Source organism: Oreochromis niloticus, linkage group LG1 (genome assembly GCF_001858045.2).
Source record: "Oreochromis niloticus isolate F11D_XX linkage group LG1, O_niloticus_UMD_NMBU, whole genome shotgun sequence".
Lineage (NCBI taxonomy): Eukaryota > Metazoa > Chordata > Actinopteri > Cichliformes > Cichlidae > Oreochromis > Oreochromis niloticus.
In genome coordinates this window covers 37896229-37923359 of record NC_031965.2, presented here as the reverse complement: position 1 = coordinate 37923359, position 27131 = coordinate 37896229, and the positions used below count along the sequence as shown (strand labels likewise).

At 45.2% G+C, this 27131-nt stretch overlaps 2 protein-coding genes across 6 annotated transcripts; one reads left to right on the top strand and one right to left on the bottom strand.

The window, feature by feature from the left end:
• The first annotated feature begins 259 nt into the window (after nucleotides 1-259).
• On the top strand, nucleotides 260-17405 carry wdr59 (WD repeat domain 59). Of its 4 annotated transcripts, XM_005447777.4 has the most exons (27): nucleotides 261-386; nucleotides 1202-1251; nucleotides 2013-2148; nucleotides 2262-2347; nucleotides 2420-2500; nucleotides 2838-2875; nucleotides 4078-4166; nucleotides 4259-4375; nucleotides 4755-4832; nucleotides 6183-6339; nucleotides 6435-6514; nucleotides 6594-6723; nucleotides 7020-7141; nucleotides 7320-7484; nucleotides 7657-7752; nucleotides 8412-8516; nucleotides 8697-8818; nucleotides 9397-9550; nucleotides 11287-11340; nucleotides 13813-13946; nucleotides 14430-14511; nucleotides 14782-14894; nucleotides 15066-15216; nucleotides 15555-15636; nucleotides 15729-15849; nucleotides 15930-16072; nucleotides 16520-17405. In XM_005447777.4, exons 1-27 carry the CDS (start codon nucleotides 333-335, stop codon nucleotides 16753-16755), a joined length of 2976 nt encoding a protein of 991 aa, XP_005447834.1. In that variant the 5' UTR covers nucleotides 261-332; the 3' UTR covers nucleotides 16756-17405. The 4 variants fall into 4 exon arrangements, 3 of the variants coding, with proteins under 3 accessions (XP_019216955.1, XP_005447834.1, XP_003437789.1); XM_003437741.5 differs by lacking the exon at nucleotides 11287-11340; XR_003220624.1 differs by lacking the exons at nucleotides 11287-11340; nucleotides 13813-13946; nucleotides 14430-14511; ... (4 more) ...; nucleotides 15930-16072; nucleotides 16520-17405 and adding exons at nucleotides 10295-10391; nucleotides 10484-11091 and having other exon boundaries at nucleotides 260-386.
• On the bottom strand, nucleotides 17046-27131 carry LOC102081421 (WD repeat-containing protein 88). Of its 2 annotated transcripts, none has more exons than XM_019361417.2 (12): nucleotides 26632-27131; nucleotides 25245-25355; nucleotides 22549-22637; nucleotides 21651-21714; nucleotides 21336-21474; nucleotides 21126-21255; nucleotides 20731-20894; nucleotides 20117-20199; nucleotides 19956-20024; nucleotides 18674-18772; nucleotides 18398-18563; nucleotides 17046-18234 (listed from the first exon to the last, which is right to left on the bottom strand). In XM_019361417.2, the coding sequence occupies exons 1-11, from the start codon at nucleotides 26743-26745 to the stop codon at nucleotides 18438-18440; spliced, it is 1188 nt and encodes a 395-aa protein (XP_019216962.1). In that variant the 5' UTR covers nucleotides 26746-27131; the 3' UTR covers nucleotides 17046-18234; nucleotides 18398-18437. The 2 variants fall into 2 exon arrangements, with proteins under 2 accessions (XP_019216962.1, XP_025764145.1); XM_025908360.1 differs by lacking the exon at nucleotides 17046-18234 and having other exon boundaries at nucleotides 18249-18563; nucleotides 26632-26745; nucleotides 26816-27131.

Below are 27131 nucleotides of genomic sequence, written 5' to 3'. Positions count from 1 at the left end.
TGTATTATTTTTAATCGATATATTTATCTAACTCATATTTGATATACAGTAAATATATATTTTATGTCCTTTAACAGTCCAATCAGACTTCAAGATATTTAAAAAACAATAGTACATGTTTATTAAGAGACAAAAATGTCAAAAGTATAAAATAAAAGGCAAATAAAGGAAAAAATCGTAATAAAACTTTACTTTTTATAATTAACAGAACAGTCTGAAGAACAGTCTTTTATTACTTATTCAACGGCGTTTGTTGTTCCCACTGTCCTGAACGCAGCGTTAAGTCACTTTAGCGTCACGTGGTGTTTGTTGACGGTAGGAGACGGAGAAAGATGGCGGCCCGCTGGAGCAGTGAGAATGTTGTGGTGGAGTTTCGGGACGCCCAGGTAAGTTTTTCTTTTTTAAAGTTGTATTTATTTTTATGTTTTTAATTTCATGCTTGTACGAAGCGCCTGCGCGCGCAGGTCAAGGAGCGTTTAAAGTCTCGTAAAAGAGAAAACTGCAGCTCAGTCCAGGTTTAATCACCCGGACTTCTTCTTAGTGTTTGTTTGTAGCTCAATCCAGTTCAATGTTGTTAATCGATTAATCGTTGGAGTTGTGTATGTGGCACCGAATGTGTGGAGGATTTTAAATTTAATAATGAATTACTCGCCAAAAAATATATACAATCCAACAAACAAACAGTAACTCCACATTAATGAATGTGGATCAGTTAGAATGAAAATTAAGTTAATCACAGCCTGAGTGATTAATCAGCCAATCAGGAAGTTAATCAGTAACAATTCGGGTGATTGAATAGTTGTTCTGGTCACTTTTAAAGCGCAGACTCCTCATAGTTTTGATGATTTTTGAGTATCTGTATATGTAAAAGTAAAATAAACAGAAACGATACATTTTTTGTGAATCGGCGGAACCTGATACGAAGTTGATAATAAATGATCACATCGGGTAATTTAAAATCACCTGAAAGCTTCAAAGCTTCGTTGTGTCAGCAGCAAAGGTTACTGACTTCTCTTTAATCTCACATTTAACACAGGAAACAGCACATCTGCTCTGCCTGAGAGGAAATCTCTCTGAACTGAAGTTCGATGATTTTAATTGTGTTTGAATTTTGATTGTCAGTAAAATAGACACAGTGAAAATTACATGACGTTAGCTACACTAAAAAACTGTCACTGCTGCTTTTGTCTCGTGTTTTCAGGCCACCGCCATGTCCGTGGACTGCCTGGGCTCCCACGCAGTGCTGTCCGGGTAAGTTTGGGTCACCCGAAGGCGCCACAGTCCTTTTCCTCAAACAGCAAATGATGAAATGTGTTTAATGTCACATCAGAAGCTCGTAATTATTCATTATTCAGTTGATTATTCAGTTTCAGAGCAGCTCTGTCCGCTGAGCTAGAATAAATGTTTGAGGGAAGGAACATAAGTGTAGTATTAATATATTAATAATATGTAAGTATCAGAATGACGGGATACTTATATTATTGACAAGTTAATAAAGATAAAAAGTGAAAATGGCCTATATTTATATAAAAAAACTACTTTATTATGATTTATGACCTGAAAAAATTGAAATTTGCAGCTGTGAATTTTTTTTTATGTCATTATTTAGAATTTCAAGAAAGTCAAACTTTGGTTAAAGCGTCAGAAATGTGGAAAACCTGTGTTAGAATTACAAAAATCAAATATTAATTATAATGAAAAATTATTATTAATAAGAAGTTAATGCTGAGACAAAGTCAGCTGTTATAAAAGATTTAATTTTAAATGATCTAAGATTACGAGATACAAGATAATAATAAATAATATTTTTCTGTTGTTCCTGTTTCTTTCATTTAAAAAACTTTAAAGCAAAGTAAAGATATCGTCCAATGTTACCCCGCCAGTGACAAATGCTTCATTTCTCCTGCAGCATATTTTTGTAATTTTTAAAAAACAAACAAAAAAATCTTTATTGTGATTGAAGATTTTAAATTCACATGATTTTACCTTCTGTCGTCGTAATCGTGCCGCAGGCGTCGCTTCCTGTACCTGGTGAACCTGGAGTCGCCGTCTGAACCGTCGCGGAAAATTGGGCGACAGAGTAAGTGGGACGTGGGGACGGTCCAGTGGAACCCGCACAGATCAGAGGCCCACGTCTTCGCCGCCTCTGTGAGTGAAACCTCCAGAATAATTCATCATAAAATCATCGCAACAGAAATAATGTCGTGTAGGTAAAGAAAGTGGAGGGTTTGTGTATTTCTGTGTGTGCGTGTTGTCCTCAGAGTAACCAGCGGGTGGATCTGTACTCGTGGAGGGACGGCTGCGGGGAAGCTCACACCTCCCTGCAGGGGCACACCCGGGTCATCAGGTAACAGCAGATCAAATCAAACGCACCCATCAGTGGGTAAACGCAGCCTCACTGATGTGTTCGTGTCCGCAGCGATCTGGACTGGTCCTGGTTTGAACCCGAGTTCCTGGTCACCAGCTCCGTGGACACCTACATCTACATCTGGGACACCAGGTCAGAGCAAAGGAAGACCTTCCAGTATCATGTTTATTATTTATTATTATCTGTCTAAGACAAAATATTCACACGTTCCCACTTTAACATCATGTAACCTGATATAACAGGTGTGATTACGACGACGTTCGCTGGTAAAATTATATCCTTATTATCTTTATCCTGATTCGTCACCTGGACTACGAAGCTGGTTTAACAAACCCAGGATATCTCGCTGTTATCTGGCTTCTCTTAGCCTGACATCATCAGTTAGACTAAGAGCTCACAGGAAGGTGGTGATCGTCTGAAAAATCCCGACAGTGTTTCTGAGTGATTTTTGGATTCTTTGTCTCTACAGAGACACTCGGAAACCCACGCTGGCGCTGTCCGCGGTCGGTGAGTATTTAAAGGGCCGGACTGTTTCCAAAGTCCTCCATCAGTGTCCACATGAACCTCACACAGCTGTCACATTCAGTTTGAGTTTAACTGACCTCCTCACAGTCAGTCAGAGTTAGGCTGGTTTATGTGCTATAAGGGGACACGTCCACAAAAGCCTGATCTCCTGATGGAGTCGGGCTTTTTAAGCTGTTTACGGTGTATTCAGCCTGTTTACACGGTGCTTGAAATGGGAGGGCTGAAAAATGTTTGTCTTCTGGTTAAAGGCTGTTCTCGTCACTGTCAGCTTGGTGAAGCGTGGGACAAATACTGATATGACCTCTGGTAAATAATTAGGATCAAGCTAGAGGGCACAGCAGAGAGCGCAGGCTTTACCGATGTAAACACCAAACAAGGTTTTTGTTTGCTCATTAATTCATTCGTGTTTTTCTCTTTACCATCCTCACTGCCTGTTCTCCAACATTTTCAGTTTTGCATCAGCAAAACATCTCAGCTTTATTATCATTTATATTGGAAGGATTTCACGTCAACTTCTGAGGCGGTGCTGATCCTTGAAAATATCATTTTTATATCAGTTCATAATGACTGATAACATTTACAAACTGCGAGCCAAGGTAGTCACACCGAACAGTCTTACATGACATTATACCATACATGATTTTAAACAGTAACAACGTCTGAAGTATTTTAGAGGTTTTACATTGGAATGATAAAGTAGGAGTATACCAACCTCCCCACCACTAGGAGCAATACATAATACTATAATGCAATCCTGATAGCATTTGTAATTAAAAACTAATCACTAAGTTGTCACATTTTGTTGTTACATTTTGTTGTTACATTTTGGTGCTTTTGTACCAACCGGCTGTTCTTACTGATCTCCGGCCTTTCATTGGTTATTATTGTCATGTGCTGATGCAGCTGTGAGCAGAGGCTGGTTTAACTGAGTTTAATCCAATCAGAAAACACATTTTTATTACTTTTGTTTTGTTTCTCTCTCTCTTTCTTTTTTTTGTCTTTTGGATGAACGACAGCAAACTTGAGACATCCAGATGTCTGAGTGTCTTTGAATGCACCATAACTGTTCTTAAGTGCAATATCATGTGGGAAAAAAAGCAACTGAATGTTAAAGTCAGCTGTAGTGATGGATGAACTTTGCTTGGTTAACTCTCTAACTACATACTAGTTCTCGCTCCTGCCAGCTGGGGCGTCTCAGGTGAAGTGGAACAAGAAGAACCAGAATCTGCTGGCGTCCAGTCACGACGGTGACGTTCGGATCTGGGACAAAAGGGTGAGCACTCCCGTCCTGACTCACTGGCTTCAGGCTGACGTGTGCATGTGAACGCACTCTGTCGTCTCACGGTGTGTGTTTCCTCTGAGCAGAAGCCGAACACGGCGGCAGAATACGTGGCCGCTCACCTGTCCAAGATCCACGGCCTCGACTGGCATCCGGACAGCGAGTTCATCTTCGCCACGTCCAGCCAGGACAACTCAGTGAGGGTGAGAGCAGAGAAAACCCAGAGGCCACAAATAAGCATGTGAAACACTCGAGAAACAGCAGATTCACGTTTCTGTCACACACACGTCCTAGCTGGAAAAACAGAATTCAGAGCCGCGTCTGTTAGTGTGACCGCTATTCTACCTGAGCACTCAAAGCTCTCAGGTAGAGTATTGTGTTACTGACAGGCTCATGAGGCAGAAAAAGCAAAACCAACCAGATGATCGGCCTAAACAAAACAGAGGGATGAAAAAACCACCACAGAAAGATCCCAAATCACCAAAAAGAGACACAAAACCACCGCAGACATGTTTAAATAATTCTTTAAATGCACATGAGCAGAAAAACATCTGAAACAAAAACTTTTCCTGTTTTGTGCAGTTTTGGGATTACCGGCAGCCCAGGAAGTACCTGAACATCCTATCGTGTCAGGTCCCGGTGTGGAAGGCCAGGTACACGGTGAGTGTGGGACTCAGACCTTAGGCTACGTTCACACTGCAGGTCTTAATGCTAAATTCCGATTTTTTGATCAAATCCGATTTTTTTGTCTGCTTGTTCACACTACAAATAAAATGCGACAGCAAACGCGCTCTAGTGTGAACGCTCAAAGCGGCCCGCATGCGCAAAAGAAGACGTCACACACAACTCGCTCTGTTTAGACCCAGAGCAAACAATATTGTTTGACTGATGGCCCTTAATATAAAGACTTCGGACTTTACGTTTCCCAATTTTTGCTTTAAGTTATTTTGTTATTTACATAATAATGTAAATAACCTAATAATGATCCTTATTGCTGTTTTAGTGGAGCGGTGCTTCAAAGGATAGCTGCAGATTTCTGTCAGAATCTGCAGAAAATACAGTAAAAATAAAATGTTCACATTGTCTTCCCAACAGTTTCACTGACATCTACACTGGATGGCCAGGAAGCGTTCGCGATGTCCTATCGGGCGCTTCTCCGGCGCTGATAATTGGCGTCTGTCTTGTGTCAGTGACGTAAAAGACGGATTTAATGCGACATGACCGTTCAAACAGCAGTCGCTTTCTAAAACATCAGATATATATCGGATTCAGTACCACATACGAAAGTGACCCAGATCGGATTTGAAAATATCGGATTTGTGCCGTTCACACTGTCATACCATGATCGGATACGGGTCGCATAGGGTCAGAAAGTCGGATTTGATGCGCTTTCGCCTGCAGTGTGAACGTAGCCTTAGTAACACAGATCAACAGCAGGGATGGGCCTCGTGTTTGTGCTTCTGTAGTGGGATAAAAAGGATGAAGCTTTAGGGTCTGAGAGGTGAAGCAAACATGGAAGTGCCTTAACCCTGCATTCATGTTAATGGTCAGCAGGGGGCGCCACTCTGGTTCTAAAAATACTTCAGGATGTGTAGACGTGTGTGAGGGGAAAAACTCTCAGATCCTCTGATCTGTGTCCACTTTTATGATGATGTCATGGCCTCCACCCTCCAGCAGGGTGCTGCTCATGTGGAAATGCACAGACAGCTTATATTTCCTGGTTCGCCTGGGGTCACAGTTTCTGCTGCCTTAGCATCAGATCACAACAAATTGGGGGGCACGGCGCCTTCGCGTGCTGAGGAAATTTACATCACTCAGATCCAAGCGAACTTTTAGCACCCTGCTAACAAGCGCAGCGCCTCAGTAACTGCCCCGAGCAGGTTATAACCACGGTCAAATCTGGATTTGTGCAGTTTGCTGTGAAGCCTTCAGTCACATGCAGACTCGCTGGATTTGCATTCAGTTATAAAACTGAGGAAAAAGCAGCTCAGTGTGTTTTTGCCTTGTCAGCCGTTCTCCAATGGTCTGGTCACGGTGATGGTTCCTCAGCTGAGGAGGGAGAACAGCCTTTTACTGTGGAGCACGCTCGACCTCAACAGCCCCGTCCACGCCTTCGTGGGACACGACGACGTGGTGCTGGAGTTCCAGTGGCGGCCGCAAAAAGAAGGTGAAACTCGCCGCGGAGATGTGGAAAAGCAGAGCGGAGGTTTGTGGCTGTTTTCTCTCCTCTTCGGTGACGCTGTGTCGGTGTTTCCTGTGCAGGCTCCAAGGACTACCAGCTGGTCACCTGGTCCAGAGATCAGACTCTGAGGATATGGAGGGTGGATCCTCAGCTGCAGAAGGTCAGCACGCGGCGTCATGAGGACGAGCTCACACATAGACTTGATTGGCTGATATTTGTGCTGTTTTTTTGTTGTGTAGCTGTGTGTCAGTGACGTGCAGGAGGACCTGATGGATGGGATGTCCCTCACCACGGAGTCGGAGAAGCCTCTGTCGTCTCAGGAGTCGGAGGGCCAGCAGAGCGGGGGCCCCGCCTCGGAGAGCCTGCAGGGTGAGACAACCAGCTGACTTCACACGTTTCACTGACTCTAAATAAAGTCTGAAAAAGATTTTTTTTGACCCTGGAGGGAACAGCATACTAACTGACTGCTAACACAGACGGGACATGGTTCTCTGTGGGCCACGTCTCTATGTGAAAGTATATGAAAGCATGCAAAAAGAAATGTTTCAGAGGAACACGCAAGGCTGCAGCAGAGGATATTAGAAAACTCTGACTATAAACAGGTGTAACATTGATCCAGGTCCAGTCTGAGTCTGACCTCTGACCTTCCTGTATGCATCTCTCAGATCAGGACAGCTCTCTGTCTGCTGGAGGTCTTCAGGACTCGGCGGCAGGTTCGGGTCTCGCTCAGACTCTGCAGCAGGAGTTCTCTCTGGTCAACCTGCAGATTAGAAACGTCAACGTGGAGGTGAGCTGGTGCCCGATGATAGTGAGGAAAAGTTTCAAAGGAGGGCGAGCAGTGCTCCTGAGTTTACTTACTTTACACCAGGTGTTTGGATTTAATGTGGTGACTTTAAACACAACGCTGAGCTCACTGATGGACGATCATTGAAATCAGACTGATTGGTGATGTTTGTTCTGTGCAGATGGACGCGTTGAACCACAGCTGCGTGGTGTCGGCTCATTTCGGGAGCCATCAGGTTCACCTGGTGGTAAAGTTTCCGGCTCAGTATCCAAACAACGCCGCGCCCACCTTCCAGTTCGTCTCCCCGACGACCATCCCCTCTGCCATGAAGACCAAGATCCAGAAGGTACCCAAACGCATCACAGCAGACTGTCAGTAAACCAGACCTGTGTATGCTGGAGGCTGCACACAGCTCACACTCTGATTTCTTCTGTATTTTTTAAATCAAACTGACTGTGATTGAAGATTGAAGCTGTAGGACAGTGAGGTCTGTGTTTGAGGCGTCTCCCTGTGCTCAGATCCTCAGAGACACGTCTCTGCAGAAGGTGAAGAGGAACCAGAACTGCCTGGAGCCGTGCGTCCGACAGCTCGTTTCCTGCCTGGAGTCTGATATGGTGAGAATAACGTCACGTGTCTGTGTCTAAAACTGCGCCCTGAAGTCCTCCACCAGCAACACCAGAACCTTTAAATGGTCCACACCTGGGGGCACTGCTCCACCACCACCTGCCTCGCTCTGGTTTGTGCCTCCTAGTTGGAGGCATAAACCAGTCACAGGTGTAGGCTCTGTTTTGTGGGGACACTTTGTTTGCTGTATTCTGGTGAGGGCGATGCGGTGGTTAGCACTGTTGCCTCACAGCAAGAAGGTCCTTAGTTTGACTCCGGGGTCTCCCTGTGTGTGCGTGGGTTCTCTCTGGTACTCCGGCTTCCTCCCACAGTCCAAAGACTTACAGTTAGTGGGATTGGTTAATTGGTGAATCTGAATTGATTGTAGGTGTGACTGTGATGTGAATGGTTGTCTGTCTCTATGTTAGCCCTGCGTCAGGCTGGCGACCTGTCCGGGTTTTACCCCGCCTCTCGCCCTGCGGTAGCTGGGATAGATTCCAGCTGCCCCTCGTGACACTGAGAAGGATAAGGGATATTCTGTTGAATTTTATGTACAAATTAGTTTTGTTTTTGTTTATTTTTTACATAAGTCTATGTTGGTATATGAAAACAGTCATGTGACTGTAACAAAATTTCAGCCAATCACTGCTCTGTCTGTTTCCTGTCTCAGACGCAGGAGGACAGTCCGGCCTCCGGCCCCTTCGTCCTATCCAACCCCGTCACTCCGTCCCTGCAGGCGTTTCCTCGAGTCACCAACACCTACGGCTCCTATCAGGTAACACCTGCATCAGGTAGGACCTACTCTGTGCAGGATAGTTTTCTTCTGCATAGATCAGGTACGTTGTCCTCTCCATGTGACAGCTGAAGGGTTTGAACTCTTCTGATAAATCCTTGAGGAGGACGTTTCTGCCTGACGCTCTCACAGGAGTCACAGGAGATTTCTGCTTTCTTCCAGGACGCCAACATCCCGTTTCCTCGGACATCCGGAGCTCGCTTTTGTGGCACCGGCTGTCTCGTTTACTTCACCCGACCGACAACAATGCACCGCTCTGTCCCGCCCACAGAGCCCACTCCCAGGTAAGATACCACACCTTTTTTTTACCATCATGTCAAAGTTTCTTTAAATTTTACAAACAAACATCAGATTTGTAGGAAACAGATGACGCAAAGTTTACAACTTATCTTGAAAATTCTTTGTGTAAAGTGGTGTCAGATCTCCTCCTGTGTAAGCGCCTGTTTTCATGGCGATGTGTTCAGGTTTTGTTCTAAAGATGGAGACAAACTTTAAAGTGTCCCTGCACCTCTAATCCTGAAGGCTTTGAGCAGTGACTTTTGATTTTTACCCGACATGGATGTGCTCAGTTTGGTTTTTATCCAGGTATTTATGATGTATTAAGGAAAAGTGCATTAAATTAACATAACCCAAACATTTTCCTTTTAAATTTATGTGTTTTGTTACGTTGTATCAGTCTGATAATGAAACATCCACACACTGACAGCGGCGGGTTCTGCGGATGCTAGCTGTGGTATATAAACTGTTGCGGTTCTGTTTGATGGAGCTCGGATAAAGTACACGAACCTGTGTGTGTGTGTGTGTGTGTGTGTGTGTGTGTGTGTGTGTGTGTGTGTGTGTGTGTGTGTGTGTGTGTGTTCAGGTCCCTGTCTGCTCTGTCGGCCTATCACAGCGGGGTCCTGACTCCGATGAAGATGCGTTCAGAGTCTCAGAGCACTCTGCGGCTTTACAGCGGCAGCCCGACTCGCTCGGATAAAGACACCGTCTCCATCTCCTCCTTCTACTACAAAGAACGGGTGAGACACTCTCTCTCACTCACACTCACACACACACACACACACACACACTCACACACACACACACAGGTTCCTTTAGTTTAGCCTCTAGTTTTCCTGGGAATCTCTCCGGATCTCAGTCATAAAACTGTGTTAAGATTCGGGATTCGTCCACTCTGAAAACGGTCTCAGCACCGTTAGTTTCACAGCTGTCACTGCTTTGATGTGTTTACAGTGACCTCAGCATTCCTGTCTCTGCAGGCTGATTACAGAAAACAGAACATGTGTTGTTTGTTTTGAGATAGAGGATTGTTTGCATTACAGAAATATCATACCAGTCCTCTAACGTTGAGCCTTCTGGGTTGAGCTGGGGTTTTGTTCTGGCTGCTACAGTCAACAAATCAAATACCGATTTATTTTTAAGGTTGCAGATGTTGAGCTTAGGGATCCAGAAAAGAGTTCACTTTTAGATGAGCCCAGAATAAAGAATGAGCTAACGTGCATGGAAACAAATATCACATGACCTTTCCCGTATGCTGGGCGTTGTTGTTTATAGGCGGTCGGCGCATGACCTGCAGAGTTTAACTGTGCAGCAGCTTCTAGCAGGGTTTCTGCCAGAGGACCTCTTAGACCTGACCTGCTTTAGCCTTTTATATGCACCACTTATAAAAGTGAAACTGCACATGTGCAGCTTTGCACACACGATTAAGAACATTGGTGAGTTCATCGTATAAAAGATGGACGCGCCCGCTGTGATGTCATCAGTTGTTTGGTGAATCCTGTTCTGGATGGCTCGAGCTGAGCGTTTGACGAAGGACGGGTGGATCTGAGTGACAACCCAAGAACACCGCACACTGATTGGGTAAGAGCTCGTGATTGATCGCACCGTGCACACTGATTGGCTGACGGCCTGTGTAATCCTCTCTCCTGATGAATAATTTATGTTTTACTCAGTATTACAGACAATAAAATCATCATCAGAGCACGGAGGAGTCAAAGGCTGTTTCCTGTTGTCTGTATGGCTTTGAAGTCTTTTTACATCCAGAGTAGCGCCCCCTGTTGGCCATTAAAATCAGTGCTGGTCACTTCAGAACTTAATTAGTGGAAAATAAGCTGGTGGCTATCAGCTGAACAGTAAGCCATAACATCCGACTGGTGTTTTTAATTGTTTCTTTGTGTAAAAATGGCTGAAAAGCTAAGTGAGCTAAAATAAACATACAGATCTTTGGCGCTTGGGCTGAGCGGGGGGCCGCGGGGCTTGCAGTGAACTGGTGGAAGCTCTGGCTAGCTTAGCGGCAGCTGTTTATCCGTGCTGAATTAACCACTGGCAGTCAAAGCCTGTGTATTTGTTTTCTTCTGGGAAAAGGTCATGTGACGAATCAGGGCGTGACATCTGATAGGCTTCGATATGGAAGGGAATGTTGATGTTGTCATTTCTAAAAGAATTAGTTTTTAAAACTATCACGGCCTCAGTCACGGGCTGTGTTATAAAGTGTTGCCAAACACACTCCTGTGTAAGTGAGGTGTGAAGGCTGAAACACTCCTGAGTCTGGACCCTGACAGGAAGTAGAACCCTCGCCGCTCGCCTCTGTCGAGCTGAACGCTGCTGCTGTTTCCTGTCCCGTCCTCTCTGATCAGTTTCTGTTTGTTTTGTTTTTTTATTTCTGTGTTCCTGTTTCTCTCCGGCCAATCACCCGCCCCCCCTCCCCCGTGCCGCTGTGGGCCAATCCTCCTCCTTACTCTCCTCCAATCCGAAGCTCCCAATCTCTGCCTCCCGCCGCTGGTCTGTCCAAACCCTCCACGATTGGCCGGTATTGAGCTCCTCCATCCGAGCACCCATCCCTGTTTTCTGATCTCCGCCTCCGTCCTCTCCTCTCTTCGCTCTGGGCTTTTCTTCAGCGTTCGGGTTTAACTTTGGTTTTTTTGCATGTCACTGATTGGCTGCAGCCGCCTCGACTAACACATCCTGATTCTGCTTCCTTAACAACCTTAAATTATGTGTTCCGTATTTAAGTGTGTTTTTGAAATGGTCATGATTTACGCTCTGTGAAAAAATGAAATGAATTTTACTGCAAGTGTCACAATCTGAAGAAGTTTTGAACTCAAAGGTTTGAAAAAAGTGTTTTGTACATTTTAAAAGTGCTAAATAAAAACAAAACAAAACATGTCTGTCATAGTTAGTAAGTTTGCAGTAGAGTGCTGTTCGTCTGTCAGCGAGGGTTTGATAAAGGCGGTGCAGAGGTGGAGCGTGGGTGAAGAAAGAACCCGTGAAACTGTGGCGTGGACGCAGATGTGTTTCTGGACACAGGCCTCAGCAGCGGCTCACAGAGGTAGAAGCTCTCTGGGCAAAGCTGATGTAAAGGCGCTAACATCAGGATGGAACGGTGGCGTTTGAGCAGCTGGGGTTACTTTGCTGCACTTGGATTGGATGCTGCATGGCTTTGGTGCTCGAAGAATTTAAGTTGTTTTATATTTCAAAGTAAAAGACAGACTTCCTCTTGCTTCTTGTACTGAGCAGCGACTCCAAAGGTTCACAGCAAAGGTTGGAAATGTGATTGAAGTTGCCCCCCCACCTTCTTCAGATCAAACAAAATTGAAAAAAGTGTTTTGCACATCAATTTTGTTAGATTTGAAGAAGGTGGGGCAACTTCACTCAGGTAGCGCAGTGATTTTAGGTTCATTTGCAGCGTTAGCATGACCGATAATTCTGAGCACATAACTGAAGTTAAATCATGTAACGTGCTACAATAACCCTGCTGCCCGACTTCCTGTCTGCTCATCAAAGTGTGAAGCTTTGAATGTTCACTAACATTTAACACGTCCAGGTAAGTCTCAGCGCAGAGCTGTAACTTATTATTGAAAATAATTTGGCCGCATAATCGTGTGTCACCAAACTGGAAGCTAACCGTGTTCACACTGCGAGCTGCCGAGGACGACAATCAAATGGAGATCAATCAATCAGCACTAATCGCCTTCTTATCAATAACAGAGTGAACACATAAACACACACCGCCTGCATCTCTGCGGATCTTTGAGGGAAAGGCTCGGAAAACTGCCGAGGTGAAGTTTATGACATCACTTTATCTTCGTGGTGGTAGAAGAATGTTGTTGGGTTAATCCGGCCTGTCTTTGACCTTCCAGGTGAGATTTTTAATGTCAAGAGTTTCACTTCCTGGTTTAAGAGAGGAAAAAGGGCGCTGGTGTAGGTCACAGGTGACACAGGTGCTGAAAGATGAGTGCAGGGGCCCGAGTTCGATTCTGGTTTTCTGACTTTTTTAGAGGTCACCAAAAGATCTCCTGACAGTCTGGTGTGTAAGAATTCCCCTCTGAAGTCTCCTGTGATCCAAAACAGTCAAAGGAGGACTCGGGTATCGCAGCATAACAAAGTGAGGACACTTCAGTTAGGAAGAATATACGACTGTGAATCCGTTTGACCTGCTTTGGTTCAAATCACAGTGACCACAGGTGCACCGGCGAGACCACAATGAGACTGTCGCTCTCTCCTCACCGATTTCTCTTTACTTTAGCTTTTTACAACCATCCTCGTCACTGCTCGTAGCATGAGATAGTACCTGGTAGGTAACAGATAGCACAGGTTTGCTGTGTCTCCCAGCAAAGAGTGTGGAGGAGCTACCAGGAGACGGGTCGCCTGGTGGAGGAGAGCTGCACAGGGCTGTAGGACCAGTATCTGCTGCTTTGTTTGATGAGCACACGGAGCTCTAGAAATCCTCCAGGTGCAGACGAGCAAACATCAGCGTCACACGGAGCAGTGAGTCTGATGATTATGCGTTATGCTGCTTGAGACATCATGACTTGGTACTTTGGTTGAAATTGTCAGACCTCATGATGGTCCCGTGCACCCTGATTTCCTCCTGGTGCCTGACCTCATGTGGCCAGAGATCCTCTGTGATGACGGCAGTGATGCCATCGACCGGCTCTCATGTTCCTCAGACATAAATCCCACCGAGAACTTTGGTAGGCGTTGTGGATCGGTGTATCTGACGCTGCCTAACAGAGCTACAGACAGGAGCTTATTGATGCCCTCATCCAGATCTGGTAGAAGAGCTCCCTGGACAAAGTTAAAAAAGTACCTTTAAAAACAAACAATCACTTTATCTCAAAAGCTCTGAAAAATCAAAGCTCGGAGTCTTTGGTCAGTCAGCGTCTCGCAGTGTGAACAGGCTCTTAAAGAACCCTGTCCTCCGGCCCACTTTTAATCAGGTGGTGCTCTGTTGTGTCTTCTCGGCTGGCTATCTGTCTGTCTGTCTCTCTCTGTCCGTCAGAAATCCCGCCGCTTTAAGACGAAGCGAGAGGGGACGGACTACGGCAACCGTCCAATCAAACTGGCCGGAAAAGTCATCATCCAGGAGATCTCCTGCCTGCTGCCCGTCCACAAAACTCTGGGAGAGAACTACATGTGAGACACGAGGCTGTAAAACAAACACTCACCCACTCGAGTCACATCACAGCTGATTCACAGAAAACTCATTTAAACAGATTTAGCTGAGCGTAAACGCCAAAATAATCCTCTGAAACAGGAGCATTTGATACCTTTCAGTTGCATATGATAGAAAACTGTATCTCTGAGTTATATCTGTTATTTTATTTATTGAAAATGTCAGATTAACTAATCAACAATCAATCAAATGAGCCTTTGCAGGAATTTACTGTCAGAGGTTTAGATCGCCCGACTATTACACAGACATTTTTTAAGGGTCAAAACCAACTTTAAACCAGCAGAGCCTGTGAGCAGCCAAAGCATAGACTGTATACCAAAGATGGATTTACCCACTCTCACCAGAAGCCTTCACAACATCGAGATGACGGCTGTTGTGATGTAAATACATTCTTCACGGTCGTGTTTCGCGCTGATCGTTACAGGTTTGTTTTCTCTCCTCAGCCTGAACATGAACGACATCCAGGAAACCTGTCAGAAGAACGCAGCAGCGGCGCTTGCTGTCGGACGCAGAGACGTGGCGAAGGTTGGCGCTTCCATCCTTTTTATAACTAACTTACATTTGAATCAGATTTTAAATGCTTTCGTTGATGCTACAGAAGTAAAAACTAAACAAAATGAGCCAGGAAGGTTTTAGAGACGAGGTAACAAAATAACAGCACGGGGAAGCAAACTGAGTTAACTTAAAACTGAGTTTAGTTTGTGACTGAAGGGTTCCCCACATAAAGAGAGGAGAAAGTACTGAAGTAGAACCAGAGGTGCTGTCCGCCTCCTCTAAACCCGCCTCTCTGTGCAGGTTTGGGCTCTGGCGTCTGCAGCGACCAATCAGGACCTGAGCCCAGACTCCGACCCGGACATGGAGACTCCCTGGGCCAGACACCCGTTTGGACGCCACCTGCTGGAGACTCTGTGAGTTACTGAGAGTAAAGCCGAGGCTCCTGATTGCCACGCCTGTGCCATGTTGAGCTCTTGGTTTGGGTGACAGAGCAGCTGAGGAAATTTAGTTTTCACAGAATAAAAAAGAATAAAAACGTTGAATTCAAAATAAATAAACTCACATGTTGATTCTCTGTGTTTCAGCTTGGATCACTACAGTCAGATAAGTGACGTTCAGACTCTGGCCATGCTGTGCAGCGTGTTCAAAGCTCAGGCTCCGCCTCCAGACTCTTACACCCTATTCGGGCACCATACGTCACGGTCCTCCGTGTTTCCCCCGCACCACGCTCGTTACGTGAGTCAGATTAAAGGCTGCTTATTGACAGAAATGGAAACAGCTGAGCTGCTGTTTAGAAAAGAGTGAGCTAAACTGAGTTTACTGTATATAAAAGATGGACAAAGGTACTGTGATGGTTTGGGAAATCCTGTTTAGAAGAATTTATTTTAGCTTTAGTTTTGGATGAGAGTTTATTTTTTAAATAAAAACTTTAAGCGCCCACTCAGCTCTTTGACGTCCTGACCTTAGTTTGAGTGAACCTGTTCCACACCAGCAGACTCCATAGGGTTTGTTTAGGTCGTTACAGTAAAATCAGCTACAGGAAGTGATGTAATGTGTGTGTTTGGCTATCTCAGCCCAGCTACACGTCCAGCTCCGTCACCTCGGGCTCCTGCTCCAGCACCTCTGACTCCATCACCACGACCACCTGGAACTCAGGTGAGGCTCCTCGGCTCCTCACACACGGCGCCTCTGGGAATGTTTGGATTCATCTCCGCCAACACGGTCTCCTGTTTTTGTTTAACTTCCAGGTCGAGACTCTGAGCACGCCAACCCGTGGGGCGAATCCTCTCCCGACGACTACCGTTATGTCAACCAGGGCTACACAGACCCGCGGGAACGTGAGCGAGAGCAGCACGAGATGAACAAGAGGTGACGTAGCTCCGCCTCCAGCTGCGCCTGAACATATCTGCCCAGCTGTCAGTCTGATGTCACTTCCTCTCCCTGTGCAGGCTTCTGGACCCGGCCAACACGCTGCAGTTTGATGACTTTAAGAAGTGCTACGGTGAAATCTTGTACCGCTGGGGTCTGCGAGACAAGAGAGCCGAAGTGCTCAAGTTCGCCTCCTGCCCGCCCGAACCTCACAAAGGCATCGGTGCGTCTTCTGGGGAAGAAGTCGCTGATGTGTTAGAACGATGAAATAACTCGTGTGACTAAACTAACTTACACTGCACCTCGAATTCACTTAGCTGTGCACTATTCAGCATGTCTCTGTTACCCAGCTTCAGTTACCCTAACATCATCATTCAAGCTAAGGAGTCACACAAAGAGTAAACCCAGGGTTTATCTAGCTAACACACGAAAGAGGCGGGGTTTGCAGCATCTGACCAATCAGAAACATGTTCAGGTTTCTTTCTATAAATGAAAACTTTAATATTAGAAGAATGTGAAGAGAGTAAACAAAGAATAGACACAGCTAAGTATTTAAAGCTCTGAGACTTGATTAGAAGTCTTTCAGTTTGGGAAGACAAACCTCACACAGGTGATGCCGCTCTGTGTCCGCAGGTGTTGCTGACGCTCTTCTTCTGTCGTCTCTCTGCAGAGTTTGGCGTGTACTGCTGTCACTGCCGCAGTCAGGCTCGTGGGACGCAGTGCGCTGTCTGCAAGCGCCTCACCTTCCAGTGCGCCATCTGTCACGTCGCCGTCCGCGGCTCCTCCAACTTCTGCCTGAGCTGCGGCCACGGAGGACACACCAGTCACATGATGGACTGGTTTCGGCGGCAGGACGAGTGTCCGGCCGGCTGCGGCTGCCACTGTCTGCTGCAGAGCACCTTCTGACGCAGCATGGATGCTCCACGTGATGGGATCGCCATATTAAAAACCTCCTCTGTGATCACATGATGGAAGATCAGCAGCTGCTCTGCTGGAGGCGACATCAGTCCGTCCAACACTTCGCTCCAGAGCGAGATCTCAGCATCAAATCTACCGGACACATTCAGCGTACCGCAAAAAGGAAATTCACAGAGTCCAGGAGAGATCGCAAAGTGTTACATTTATGATTTATTAGCACAAGTGAAAACACACTGATGTTTAATATCATGTTTACAACTTTGTGACAGCAGGCAAACTTTCAGTTTGCGCATCAAACAAATGTGAAGAAAAAAGTCTAAATAAGTTTTTCTGCTTGTCAAAGGTGGAAAAGTTTCTACGTGGAAAAAAGTGCAAAGAAAACAGACTCGTCGAACGCAAATTATGAAACACACGACTCGACTAAAATCACATTTTTGTGGCAAATCAAGTCATTGATGTGACCTCACCTTTGGTGCTTTGTAACACAGCAGAGGAGTCGCGCTCAGAAACGAATGATGCGGCGAAGACTGGCAGCAGCTCCGCCTCACTGCAGACGTCATCGCAGACTCTGACGGATTTCTGTAGAAACTTAAAGACTGAATAGCTTCAAATGTTATAAAGTATGTTTGTGCATGAAATCTGAATCAGTCGTGTCCTTTTCTCCAGCATCCAGTTTAAAACAGACGTCTGCAATACAAAGGTCACTGTTCACATAACAGCCTGTAGTGTGTGTGTGTGTGTGTGTGTGTGCGTGCGTGCGTGCGTGTGCATGTAACTAAAGCTCGATGACATCATAAACCACTACGCTCAGCTTTTATCTAAAAAAGCTACAAGTTACTGAAATTCAAAGACGCATTTCAGGCGTCACTTCAGGTGAGTTCGACACACCCAGGTGTTTGGTGGCTAATCTACGCATCGCATCACTTCCACTTTCCCATGCTGTCAAGCTGATTGTGACATCGCTGGTCTGGTCCAATCATGTTTCAGGCCAATCAACCTTTACACGTACTTTAAATCTCAGTGCACATCTGCCATTTCACTTGCAGATGCCTTTGTGCAACCCACCTCCTCCATTCAAGCCTCCATCTTCATCTCCACCACCAGTGTCTAGACTCTGGCGTCCCTGCACTAATCCCCATCCCCGCCGGGATTCAATGCCATCAGAGTCTAACTGACAAATATCTCAAAATGAATTCTGTACTTCAATAAATCATACTTGCTTCCTTCTAATGATCTCTCTTTATTGATATGCTGTGTAACCACCTACGTGGGTCAGCTGGGTACATCCTGGAGAGCTTACACAGACGGGCAACTTCGAATCATCACACGCATGACTTTAGACTGGGAAGGACCCACAGACGCAGCAGAACATATGAAGTCCACACAGAAACACCTCAGACTGGATTCATGAGCTTGGCAGCGTGGGAAAGTGGAAGTGATGTAAAGCTTATATGAGCCACCAAACACCTGGGAAGCAGACAGATGTGTGACTCCAGATCCTTCTCACAGAATTTATGCATAAGCGCCATCACATTTATTTATACAGCAGCATTATCAGAACCAGGATTACAGAGTTTCATACACAAAATCATTTTAATATCAGATTAGATTTTCAGTTTAAAAAATAGACCTTGCAAAACTTAGTACAACATTTCCTCCCGCACAGGAAGTCATGTAAGTGGTGGCGGCTGCGGTCGGTATCTGGGTGGCGATTTGAGGCGACAGAAGACGCACTGCGTGAGCAGCTCTGAGGTCAGCAGTCTGGACAATGGGAACGGCTTTCCACACTCTTCACACTGCAAACAAACACGGTGTCATCATCACAGACCACCAGCAGCTGTGGGGAGTCTAAAACATTTAAATCAGTTAGAGAAATAAGGACACAGGATCCATGAACGACTCGGACCTTGAGGATGTGAATTCCCGCTCCCTGAGCGTTCCTCTTCTTCATGACCTCTGGGATTTCTTCCATGTTCTCTATGTCCCACAGTCGAACAGTCCCGTCCTGCAGAGACAGACGCAGTGAAATTGTTGTCGTCGTCTAACAGAGTTTCAAATTCAACCTTAAAACCCTCAATATTTAAAAATGATATGTGCCCCATAAACACCTTCATCTTAAGCCAAAAAAAAGGGAACAGGGAATGAAGCAACAAACTGAGCGGAGAGCATCCTCTGATCCTGACAGAGGGTTGAATTGCACTGAATTTTGCAGCCATGAGCTGCAGTCACGAGGATTCAAATGTGACTCTGTTATATAATTACTGACACAGAAGGAATCACAGCTTGAAGATGGTCCTGGTGTCCAAATGCAGGTGAACGGGAGATCTTTCCATCAGTCCCACATGGTGATGTGACCCTGCAGCTAGTCTTCTTCATCGTGATAGATAGGAAGGAACTTTGACTCCACCCGTCCTGGGCCCATGATGCTGCTTACACCTGACCAGCTCAGGATACAAAACAAACACACCCTTTGATGTCTTCACCCACTGAAGACACCAAAGACCTTTGTCTTCTTGTTCTGACGTCTTTCTGTGAAATGTGCCGGCATCAGAAAGTCTTCTGCATGATCTGTGTTGTTTTCAGATGACGCGCTTTGGTTCGTCTCTGCTAAATATCCGTGTGGACGTCAAAATCTGCTCTGATTGGGCTGCCAAAATAAATGAAGCCTTCAGCACGTTCCAGCTGTTCATCACTATTAGTCAGACCTGTGTGGTGTTATGTTGATTTGCTGCCTTTTCTCAGTACTGATGTTGAGACTATCAGCCTTGGCATCCTGGCTACGTCTGTTTGTCCTGTACCTGGTTACAGGATGTCTTAGGTGAGGTGCAGGTCTTCCAGGAGACTAAACACTGTTTGCTTTCCAAATTTCCATAAAATGATTTTTTAAAATTTCTCTGGTGAATTATCAGAAAACAGATTAAACATCCAGGGTACCGATGATATTGTAAGATCCAGGCCCTACAATAAAACAGAGAAACCCCCCTGTGAACAAGCACTTTGGTGACAGTGGGAAGGAAAAACTCAATTTTCACAGGAAGAAACCTCCAGCAGACCCAGGCTCAGAGATGGTGAGCACGGTGAGGGTGAGGGGAGAAAGACAGGACAAAAAAAGAAAGAAAGAAAAGCTCAAGGAGCAAAAACTTCCTAAAAACTTCTGGCCGGAACTGTCAGTCAAAATACTTGTGAACCTTGGAGGAAGAAGCCACCAACTTCCTGTCAGCACTCACTGACACATCTGTCACCCAGTCACTGTGGCCCTGATGGGGAAAAAAGCAAAATCAGGAGTTAAGTGTCTAAAAGAACACAACCAGAAACATCAGGATGTCTTCACACAGCTGAGTTTAATCACCTTCAGCACGAGAGTCTGACAGAGAGACGACAAATCCCAGAGAGCAACAGTCCTGTCGTAGGAGGCGGACACCAGGAGGTCCGCTGAGGAAACACAACAGGAAGTGATTTTATTAGGCAAACATTACGAGGAAGAACTGAGAATGTTCCAGTACGTGCAGAAAAACACATCAGCTCGTCAGTGAGCAGTGCTTGCTTTCTAAACATAGTAAACAGCATGACGGACTCTAAGGTGCTGACATTTCTTACAAATCTTAAGCCGTGCAACCACCAGAGGTCTAAACCACCTGACCTCTGATCCTTTAGAGGTCTGCTTCTTAATGAGGGCAGAAAAAATACTTACATACTTACAGCACACGACACGATGAGCTTTGTTCATTTTCATTCGTAAAAATTAGCTAACATCCTAATGCATAAATAACTAAATAGTTAAAAATACATATTAAAAGAACTCTTTTGTCCATACGTGGATCTAGCAAGTGTTCAAAAAAATCAAACTCCACCTCTTGCTCATAGTTCAGCACAAATGTTACTGGAGAATCTGAGGACGTCAGCTGAAGCTGCAGACAGGAAGCGGACACCTGAACAGGAATGTGCCTTGCTCAGAGGTCTCACCGTCAGCAGCGGCGAGGCAGCAGGCACTCACGCTGCCTTCGTGGCCTCCCTGCAGCGGCGTCCCGCCGTGAGATCGGAACCCCCCGCCTGCAGGTCCCACAGCTTCAACGTCTTGTCCCACGACGCTGTGCACAGGAAGTGCCCGTTGCTGGTGAAGCAGCAGGCTGAGACGACGTTTCCATGGTTACTGATTGCGAGAATGTAAACAAGAACAAGTGCACAGGGGCTCCTCTGAGGGTCTGAAAATTGTCATCAAACTTTTGTGAATCTGATAAATATCTGAGACTTCAGAGTGTTTTGGCCCCAGAATAATTTTGTACCATCTCACACTGAAGACAAAAGCCACACAGCGTGAGAGGAGCTCAGAGCATTTACAGTTCACTGAAATTCTTCACCTGTCGATGGACACGGTGGTTTTCTGCGCCCGCAGGTCCCACAGTTTGATGCTGCGGTCTACAGAGACGGTGGCCACTCGCTGGCTCTGAGGGTCGAACCGACATCGAGTGATGAAGGAGCGGTGAAGATCTGATGGGCAAAGCAAACACACCCTCACTGACGCTCACAGGAGTATTATTGCCGACCGGGCAACGTGTGACCTGTCCTACCGCTGACGTGGTGCAGCATCTGTCCGCTGGCGGCGTCGCAGATGGAAACGCCATTCTGAGGATTTACAGCGCAAACGACCAGCCGGCCGTCAGACGAGGAGCTGCAGGAGGTCAGCAGGCCGGGCTGCCTCGATTTCCACTGTGACAAAGATCATAAAAAATGAGTCAAACTCAGAAAAGCAAAAAGACCAAATTTATTCCACGTGTGTGAAAGAGCAAAAACATGTGCTCTGAACCCAGCGCAGAGAAATGCGTGCTGTGAATCACAGGAAGGTTGCTGGTTTGAAACCCCAGTAGAATGATAGCAGACGTTACCAGAGTGAGTCCGGTCTCGAGGTCCCAGGCCACCATCTTCTTATCCCAGGACACTGTGACCATCCTGACACACACAGAGCAAACGTTTCACTCACAGGTGCGCTCAGGTTACTACATAGAAGTTTCTGCATTGTTGTTTTTTGTGAACTTTATGTTTTTTCATGTTTATGTCATCAGCGTGAGAGATTTCATGAAGCCTTCGGGTCCATGGACGATGAATAAGTCATCAATTAATTCACAAAGATGTTTTTTCCTCAAAGAAATGAAGAAAAACTTTTCTTAACAACAACCTTTTCCTGGTGCTGTGCTTGGTGGCGTGCTGTTCCTGCAGGTTCATAGTTGACTGGGCTTTTATTTTATTTGAATGACTTTATCATCATATAAATTGTTTTTTGCTGCTCACTGGGATTATGCAAAGGGGAAGAATGGCTACTTTTTGATTTGCAAATCTCAGAAAGTCAACTTTACAAGTCTACTTGACTTTACAGTCTTGGTAGCGGCGAAACTTCACCAGCTGGTGGAGCTTACAGTTCCACAGTGACGGGGAGTTCACGTGAACTCATTGTTCCAAATATTCAGACATCACAGTAATCTACTGAAAGGCCAGCTGCACAAATAACTGAAAAAAAATGTTTTAATGTTGACCTATACACCGCCAACTTCTAACGCTACTTCTGTAAATGTCGGCAGAAGTTCGTGTCACCCTTTCTTTTACACCGAATCACTTCTGCCTTGCTCGAAAAGACCCAACAACTCAGCTTTAACCAAGACAAACGGAATAGAGGTGGAAAGATTTTGGCTTCAAGGACATAATGTTTGCAAAATTCAAAAGAGAAATCATCTCCTCTCTGCTGCAGGATAATAATCTAGCTGACTTTAAAGCTAATGTGGAACCCACCTGTTGCTGTGTGGGATCAGAGCACACTCAGTGATGGCTTTACTGTGAACTCCATCAAACGTCCTCAGAGGCTGACAGCTCTCCACATCCTACACAGGTCAGAGGTCAACCAGGAAGCGTGAATATGGAACAACCTTCTGATGATTTATTCCTAAAATTTCTGTGGAATGAGTTAATCAGAAAACTGATCTACAGAGAGGCTGTTCAGTCAAACACAGATTCTGAGTTTCTACAGACTACAGGGAGTGCAGAATTATTAGGCAAATGAGTATTTTGTCCACATCATCCTCTTCATGCATGTGGTCTTACTCCAAGCTGTATAGGCTCGAAAGCCTACTACCAATTAAGCATATTAGGTGATGTGCATCTCTGTAATGAGAAGGGGTGTGGTCTAATGACATCAACACCCTATATCAGGTGTGCATAATTATTAGGCAACTTCCTTTCCTTTGGCAAAATGGGTCAAAAGAAGGACTTGACAGGCTCAGAAAAGTCAAAAATAGTGAGATATCTTGCAGAGGGATGCAGCACTCTTAAAATTGCAAAGCTTCTGAAGCGTGATCATCGAACAATCAAGCGTTTCATTCAAAATAGTCAACAGGGTCGCAAGAAGCGTGTGGAAAAACCAAGGCGCAAAATAACTGCCCATGAACTGAGAAAAGTCAAGCGTGCAGCTGCCAAGATGCCACTTGCCACCAGTTTGGCCATATTTCAGAGCTGCAACATCACTGGAGTGCCCAAAAGCACAAGGTGTGCAATACTCAGAGACATGGCCAAGGTAAGAAAGGCTGAAAGACGACCACCACTGAACAAGACACACAAGCTGAAACGTCAAGACTGGGCCAAGAAATATCTCAAGACTGATTTTTCTAAGGTTTTATGGACTGATGAAATGAGAGTGAGTCTTGATGGGCCAGATGGATGGGCCCGTGGCTGGATTGGTAAAGGGCAGAGAGCTCCAGTCCGACTCAGACGCCAGCAAGGTGGAGGTGGAGTACTGGTTTGGGCTGGTATCATCAAAGATGAGCTTGTGGGGCCTTTTCGGGTTGAGGATGGAATCAAGCTCAACTCCCAGTCCTACTGCCAGTTTCTGGAAGACACCTTCTTCAAGCAGTGGTACAGGAAGAAGTCTGCATCCTTCAAGAAAAACATGATTTTCATGCAGGACAATGCTCCATCACACGCGTCCAAGTACTCCACAGCGTGGCTGGCAAGAAAGGGTATAAAAGAAGAAAAACTAATGACATGGCCTCCTTGTTCACCTGATCTGAACCCCATTGAGAACCTGTGGTCCATCATCAAATGTGAGATTTACAAGGAGGGAAAACAGTACACCTCTCTGAACAGTGTCTGGGAGGCTGTGGTTGCTGCTGCACGCAATGTTGATGGTGAACAGATCAAAACACTGACAGAATCCATGGATGGCAGGCTTTTGAGTGTCCTTGCAAAGAAAGGTGGCTATATTGGTCGCTGATTTGTTTTTGTTTTGTTTTTGAATGTCAGAAATGTATATTTGTGAATGTGGAGATGTTATATTGGTTTCACTGGTAAAAATAAATAATTGAAATGGGTATATATTTGTTTTTTGTTAAGTTGCCTAATAATTATGCACAGTAATAGTCACCTGCACACACAGATATCCCCCTAAAATAGCTAAAACTAAAAACAAACTCAAAGCTACTTCAAAAAACATTCAGCTTTGATATTAATGAGTTTTTTGGGTTCATTGAGAACATGGTTGTTGTTCAATAATAAAATTATTCCTCAAAAATACAACTTGCCTAATAATTCTGCACTCCCTGTAATGTGGACACAAAAAACACAGAGGAAGGAAACAAATACGAGGCTTTTCTCATGTCTCCTGCCTTAAATCAGCCTCAGTACGTCATGTTGAAGGAAGTCTTCCAGTCTGGAGGACGGAGGGGAGAGGAGGCTTACCAGAGGACTGTAATCAACACGTCACAGCTGTATCCTTTGAGGAAGTGTTTTTGACTTTGAACACTCACTGGCCACTATGTTAGGTACACCTGTTCAATGGCTTGTTAGTGCAAATATCGAAAACAATCAGCCAATCACATGGCAGCAGCTGACGCATTTCAGTATGTAGACGCGGTCGAGACGACCTGCTAAAGTTCAAATCAGGGTTTGCAGAAGAGCATCTCTCAGCACACAACCTTGAAGAAGATGGGTTAAAGCAGCAGAAGACCAAACGGGGAGCCACGCCTGTCCGCTAAGAACAGGAAGCTGAGGCTACAGTTCACACATGCTCACCAAAATAAGACAATAAAAAAACTGGAACTTTGTGATCTTTTGTATTTCTTGTTGGGACATTGAGATGGTGGGATTGAGCCACCCTGCCTCGTGTCCTCATTTCAGGCTGCTGGTAGTTTAAGAGTGTAGAGTTATGTTCACTTTGGCACACTTTGGGCCCTCTGGTGTCAACTCAGCATCATTTAAACATAATTTAGTCCACAGCATACCCGAGTGTTGTTGCTGACTATTTCCATGCCTATATGACCACAGTGTACCATCTTCTGATGGCTCCTTCCAGCCACAAAGCTCAAATCGTCTCACACTGTTTTCGTGAACATGACAATCATTTAACTGTACTCGAGTTTAACTCGAGTGAAGACCAACCCTAAAATCAAAACAAACACGTAAACTCATAAAAACTGCCGTCCATGACAGCAGCTTACCCAGAGGACAGCGGTGCAGTCTGAGGAGCAGCTCAGGACACAGTGATTGTCGCAGCAGACTCGAGCTGTGGTCACAGCATCGCGGTGAGCTTGCAACACCTTCACTGGGACCTGCAGACACAGCGCCGCGTGTTACACAGCGAACCAGCAGAGGACCATTGAGGAGAAAGACAGATGACTGACATTTACTGTACAAAGAATATCCATGCAGTGGAAGCCCAGTATAATTATGGACCAGCTTCAGATAGCATTATATTTTGGCCTACAGGAGATCAAAGTCTAAGGTTTTTTCATTTTTAAATGAATGCTTGGTTTGCAATAGCTGAAAGAGCAGCAGAAGGAGAAAGTGGGATCTTACCGCACACAAGACCCAGACAGAGAAGCTGCAGTAAAATTTGGTGCTGCAGATAAAAATATAGAGTTGATGAGGTGCATTTCCCTAGTTTAAAATGAGGGTGGAATGGTTCAAAGCCAGTTTGCATGTTTGGCCCTCCCCTCTGACTCACTCAATGACCCGTGGCTGCCCTATCACCTGCAGCAAGCTATAGCAGCACGTTAAGCATCAGCGCAGTGTCGAACATGGTGTCTGAAGTGTGAAAGAGCCATTTAGGTTGGGGTTTCTGGGTCTTACTGTCCCGTGAAGGTCTTTCTTATGTCCCCAGATGATTTTTAAGGGATCTGAAACTTTCCTGACCAGCTTAGAGGCATCAGTGTCAAACATGAAATAAAGGCAGGCCAGTGCAAGATAAGCCATTTTATCTGGTTTTGCAATACACATGCAGACATTTCTGCCCATCAGTGTCACTTTTACAAATAGAGTTTTCAGACTCATCTTACAACATTAATCTGCGCATAACACTCCACAGTGACAGCACAGATTTTTTAAAAATATTTACAGACCCTTTATTATGACGCTCACGCTGGTGAATCCTACTTTTGTTTTAAAGTGTTTAATAAATCAACCCTCTTCATTTGGTTGATCCAGTGGCGCCTTGAGGCTGTTCACTAATCTGCCCATGTTTCTATTAGCTCTCATTATTTTTTGTAAATGAAATCTTAAGCTCGATAAAAACGTCATTACATCAAAGATAAAAGCAGCGACCTCAGTATTGCCCTGTACTTAGATTCTAGGAATACTAATAGTGCTTTACTATTACCTGAACTTTGTAATAACTGTTTCAGAATTACTGAAAGTTACAGAATAAATATGTCTGCTCCATCTCAGTCAGACTGTCGGGATCAGACGCTCTAAAATAACTTTATTCTAGTGAAGTGCTTCAGACCAAGCGGCAGGATGCAGGATTCTGATACTAACTTTGCACAAACCTCACATGCATGTGAACGCATCACGCTAACGTTAGCCACTGAGCTAACCGTTTCGGTTTACCTGAGACTCCCAGCTCAACTCTCCTCCTGCTCCTCTCCCCTTTTCCTCCCTCTCCTCTTCTCCGCCTTCCCATGGCTCCTCCACCGACAAAGGGTCGATGTTCCTTGACGCCATCTTTAGGTACAAATAAAACTTGTCGTTTAGCCAAAACACACATTAGCTAGTTTAAGTATGTGACAGTTACCGTGGCAACAGCCCCACAAGCGACTGCCTTCAGGGGCGGTGGGAGATAAGATAATTAGTTGTGTTACAAAAGATTTTTGATGGAAACGGGAACAAGCAAAATACGCACTTAGTCTGGGAGTTAATGATATTTATACTACTGATTAACTCTGCGTCGTTCAGTTTGAGTTAATGTAATTATGGTTCTGTGAAATAACGCTCAGTGATTTTCAGAGTTCAGTCAGACTGATCTCAGTGTTATTTTCATGATTACGATAAACAGCTGTTTAGTTTTCAGATAAGACTGAGACCTGATGAATGAGCCAAAACGTTTATTG

Bases quoted from the DNA above. Each gene is read 5' to 3' on its own strand.
- wdr59 (XM_005447777.4), top strand. From the start codon at position 333: ATGGCGGCCCGCTGGAGCAGTGAGAATGTTGTGGTGGAGTTTCGGGAC. The intron at 8,819-9,396 runs GTAAGATACCAC...GTGTGTGTTCAG, and splicing joins CCCACAGAGCCCACTCCCAG to GTCCCTGTCTGCTCTGTCGG. The intron at 11,341-13,812 runs GTATTGAGCTCC...TCTGTCCGTCAG, and splicing joins AAACCCTCCACGATTGGCCG to AAATCCCGCCGCTTTAAGAC.
- LOC102081421 (XM_019361417.2), bottom strand. From the start codon at position 26,745: ATGGCGTCAAGGAACATCGACCCTTTGTCGGTGGAGGAGCCATGGGAA. The intron at 21,475-21,650 runs GTAACGTCTGCT...TCTTTGTCACAG, and splicing joins TCGAGACCGGACTCACTCTG to TGGAAATCGAGGCAGCCCGG. The intron at 20,200-20,730 runs GTGAGACCTCTG...GTGTTTCCTCAG, and splicing joins CTGCCTCGCCGCTGCTGACG to CGGACCTCCTGGTGTCCGCC.